Source organism: Puntigrus tetrazona, chromosome 16, assembly GCF_018831695.1.
Source record: "Puntigrus tetrazona isolate hp1 chromosome 16, ASM1883169v1, whole genome shotgun sequence".
Lineage (NCBI taxonomy): Eukaryota > Metazoa > Chordata > Actinopteri > Cypriniformes > Cyprinidae > Puntigrus > Puntigrus tetrazona.
Genome location: NC_056714.1, coordinates 18,678,303 through 18,682,671, shown reverse-complemented (window position 1 = coordinate 18,682,671; position 4,369 = coordinate 18,678,303). Strand labels below are relative to the sequence as shown.

General features: G+C 41.7%; 1 protein-coding gene across 1 annotated transcript in view; it reads right to left on the bottom strand.

The window, feature by feature from the left end:
- Positions 1-2,578: 2,578 nt before the first annotated feature.
- The window catches only part of LOC122360853 (trichohyalin-like), a gene marked incomplete at its 5' end in the record, with an annotated part of 4,534 nt that continues 2,743 nt past the window's right edge, over positions 2,579-4,369 (bottom strand). Inside the window, 5 exons of the mRNA XM_043261701.1 lie at positions 2,579-3,084; positions 3,177-3,287; positions 3,372-3,498; positions 3,745-3,926; positions 4,008-4,303. Coding sequence (XP_043117636.1) covers positions 2,872-3,084; positions 3,177-3,287; positions 3,372-3,498; positions 3,745-3,926; positions 4,008-4,303 — 929 coding nt within the window. The remainder of the gene's footprint in view (positions 3,085-3,176; positions 3,288-3,371; positions 3,499-3,744; positions 3,927-4,007; positions 4,304-4,369) is intronic.

Genomic DNA, 4,369 nt, shown 5'->3' with positions numbered 1-4,369 from the left:
TTATGAATTAATTATTCACAAAGCTTTTTTTCTCTGGGTGTCAGGAGGGCAGATTATATATTTATTTTACCTCTAAATTACATGAAATTTTAAATGGCGTGCATAGACATCAAAAAGTCTCTAATATAAGCATAAAAATGTTGATATCATTTATTTTCCTATTTAATCGCTCCCAAAATGAACAATAAACATGCTTTTAGTCCCGGTGTCCTCAGGAAATCATATTTGGATTGAACTCCTTTTAACATTTTCCTGAGATGTTGCTTTATGACAAACAATTTGAAAATGATTTAAACGACAATTACAAAATATAATCATATTTAGATAAGGATGTACAGTTTTTCCTCTAAATTTATTAATAGCCATCTTTAAAGACCTAGGAGAAGGTGTGGTCGTGGTGAAACTTCCAAACATTTTAAATTACATTTTATTTCTGTGACAGCAGAAACTCTTTGGAGTTACAATTTATAATTTGTACTAAACTTAAACTCAACCAAATTAATAAATTATAATCATATAATATGACCTACGGTAATCTGTAATGAGGAAAAATAAGGACAAACACACTAATTCACAGTTTGAACGAAGCCACACATAATGGCGTAAAAAGATTCTTAAGAAAACCTTTGCCAGGCCAGACATATTAGACAGCGAAGAAAGCATCCAGAACAGCATACGTGCATTTAGGCCATTCAATGATTTCAAAACAGACGTCTGCCCAGACGCTCAACTAATGCATGTGAACATTTTATTGTCATTCAGTTGCAAAAATTAGAAAAACAGCAAATGAGCATCTCTCTCTCTCTCTCTAGACAATAAAACACATGTGCTGATGTGTAAATGCGTCAGCACTATTTCAGTTTCAGATNCTCTCTCTCTCTCTCTCTCTCTCTCTCAGTATGACACCTCTTACGGCAAGCTCACAGTCCCTCTCCTATAAGACACAGCATGCATAAAACATGGGCAACATGGAGGTAGAAATGCAGACCGGGCGACGGGATGCTCACATACAACATGCTTTTCTCATGAGCGCAACGCAAAGAAGAATAGGAGCTCATATCAACCTGCCGCAGATATATAAAGCGGAATAATACATACAGTAAATTATGCTAGTAGCAAGCTGTGTAAACCAGGGAAATAAAGAGAGACGAATAGGAGCTCGGGGAAATCAACTTCAACCTTTGGAAAGGTGCTGTACAAACATTCATATGTGGTTATTGATGTTAGAAGCAGGTCATCTCCTAAGAGACCAGGATGGGGTATCTGGAAATTACTTCCAGATCATTCAATTTAGACCTATTTGACCTATTATATTATAATCTATTTTAAATCTTTGAATCAAATCAGTTCAAGGCGATACTGTAGATAAAAGGTATATGCCATGCAAGGCGATGAGATCATGGCTGTGTCTCACAACCCAGTGAGCGGACTACCTAGGCTCCATTTTTAGGCGTCATTGTGGTTGAGAATATGGCGTATAGTTAAGCATCTGAATAGGTTTTGAGACACAGTCCGTATGTGTTATAAACGGCGGGGGCGGCGGCAGCTCACGTCTCCCCTCTTTTTCTGACGAAAACCTTGTGTTATGATCTTTTTCCCCTCCCAATCATAAAACTATTTGCCAGTCAAACAGATTTTCTGTCGGTCACAAGCTGAGAAAGATCGCCTACACATGTAGGGGTTATGATGGTGCACGACGACAAAATTATAGAGGCCAGTTGAGCCGCAGTACCGGCAAAATCAGCCATGCACTGCCTGAGAACATAAAATCTAAATTAATAATGTTATTGTTAAAATTATATTTATAGCTTATCGTGATAAATAGGAGCATAATTATAACACTTGCTCTCATCGGTAGTTGTCATGTAATGTAATATAAATGCATATTTCAATAGCAACATTTCATGTTAATACAGGAACCGGCGCTCGCGCGCTGACGGGGCATTAATGTGATGCTATGCAGAAACGAGCTCAAATGTATTCTTCAGCAAGCCGAGACGCTCTTCTAAATGACTAAATACGCATCTTAAACCTTATTTTGTTTGCGTTCCGACGGCAAAAGGCAACTTTATCCCATAGGAAAAGTACCAGACGAAGCAGAAACTGCAGAATTTAACCCTTCAATTCCTGCAAGCCAGAGCCAGCTGCCCGTTTATGACATCGCTGCCGCAAAATTGACATTCTCCCTTACCGTGTTCACGGCTCACCTCCAATATCCTTCTCAGTCCGTAATAGAAGCAAATTCCGTTATTCGTCCCTTTCAGCTTCCTTTCTATCTCGAAGAGCGCTTCGGGACTAAGATGCACCTCAGGAATCTGTCCGGTATCTTGCAGCGTCTCGAGTGCGGTCGGTAAAGCCCGGCGCTTCAACCCCTTATGGGCGTGTCAGCGGATCTGAACACACAGCCAACCTTTGCAGAACCGCCGTGAAGGTCTTTAAGGTGTTCTTCAGATCGATTCATCACTGAGGCCAACGCCCTTGCGAATATAAATGTGCTCTAGACCATTTTGTCGTTTTTATCTGCCATTTGTTTCTATTTATGTGCAGTTCTTTAATGCAAAAAGGGGCACAAACGCACTTTGCGTTATTTTGGCTGTGAAAGCGTTTATTGAAGTAATACATTAAAAAGTGAGAGGAACTCATTCTCCCATCACTAACACTCATCATACATTGACATTCACCTCACACTCTCTCCAGCTCTCACATTCACAGGAATCAGTCGGGTGCGTGGTTACAAGTGTAGCAGCATCTCATCTAACCTATAACTGTACGCATATGCATCACATATTCATTCTAAGCGATCTATACCGAAACCTCCTTACATCAAATTTGATCACAAATGTATTACACAAGTCCTTTCCTATGTCACTGTCACTGTTTTCTTCGGCCCCTGGTAGCAGCTTTGGGGGCCGCAGGCTGATTGGACGTGTTGAGAGAGGAAGTGAGAGAAAAGGCCTGGAGGTCAACTTTCTGCTGCAGAATGCCAGTCAATAGGAACTCTGTGCTGACCACGGGCAATGACATACCCACTGCCTTAACACAAAGAGCCCTGTCCTGCTCACATGACACCACCACGGCATGCTCCTAAATAAACAAAGGGGGAAAATCGCAGTCAAATATGATAATATATAATATGTGTATTGAAATAGGAGAATATATGCATCGGACATGGGTACCTTGTGAGCAGAGGGCATTTTGGGGAGGTAGCGTGCTCCGCAGCAAGTGATGATTTCTTTCATTTGAGACGGTTCTGGCATCACAGAGGGGGTTACGTGAATCTCATAACCCTATGCAAGGAGAAAATTTATGATGCAAATGGTACAACTTAAGGCTTGGGCAAGGTAAGCTAATGTGACTGTGAGGATTAATACCTTTAAAAGGGGTTGAGTTTGAGCCGTTTGCAGTGAGGCCTGTAGGCTGAAACTAAACTTTTTCTCCTGCTCGGTGTCTTTCAATATATAATCATCAGTAGAAAGGAAACGGCCAGCTTTTCCACATAGAGAGAAAGAGGATGTTGTCGTGCTTGAGTCAAAATAAAGTCTACATAATGTACTAGTTACACAGCCTAGTGTGGGTAGGTTTATTGAAGCATCAATACCAGACGTGATTTTGTGACTTTTTTTTTTAAAACTTGACATTTTTTATTTGACAAACAGGCATTTTATAGGCTTGAAGTCAGATAAGAATAACACATTTTAGGCTAGCTTATACCAGGAATATTCCTTTAATACACACTCCCTCACCTTTTTCAGCCAATCAGGAGTCACGATTGGCACCCCTCTGGCAACAGCGCACAAAAACTTAACAGTGCGTCTCGCTTTATCAGTCACCAGGTGAGTCATATCGTTCACTCCTTTTGCCAGGCTTCCACCTAACCGAGAGACGACTCTCTCTCCATCCTCATCTGACAGCCCAGTGAATAACACCTAAAAAAGATGACAGATTGGTGTCAGCCACACAGCAATAAAACCTGCTAGTAAATGTCTGTATTTGAGGCTGCGTGTGACCTTGTGCGCCTGACTAGCCACAGAGCGCCTTGGAGTCTTGGGTGTGGGTGAAGGAACCACTTCAGGGGATGTGCTGGTGTTGGCTGCTCTCTTACGACCTCTGCTGTTGGTTTGGGGTACAGCAGTGTTGTCCTCCTCCACCTTAGCATCTTGTTCACGATCATTGTCCATTCCGACGTATACATTCTCCACACCAGAAAGCCTTCCTCCTCTTCCCCTGCCTTTTCCGGAAGTTTTAGCTTGGGAAAGTTCTTCCGATTCTGGCAGTTTCATACTCTTTCGGCCTCTGCCTCTGCCTCTGGTTCCTTGGTTTGAAGGTCCGACACTATGAGCAGATCTTTCAGAACTTCTAGAACTGGAGT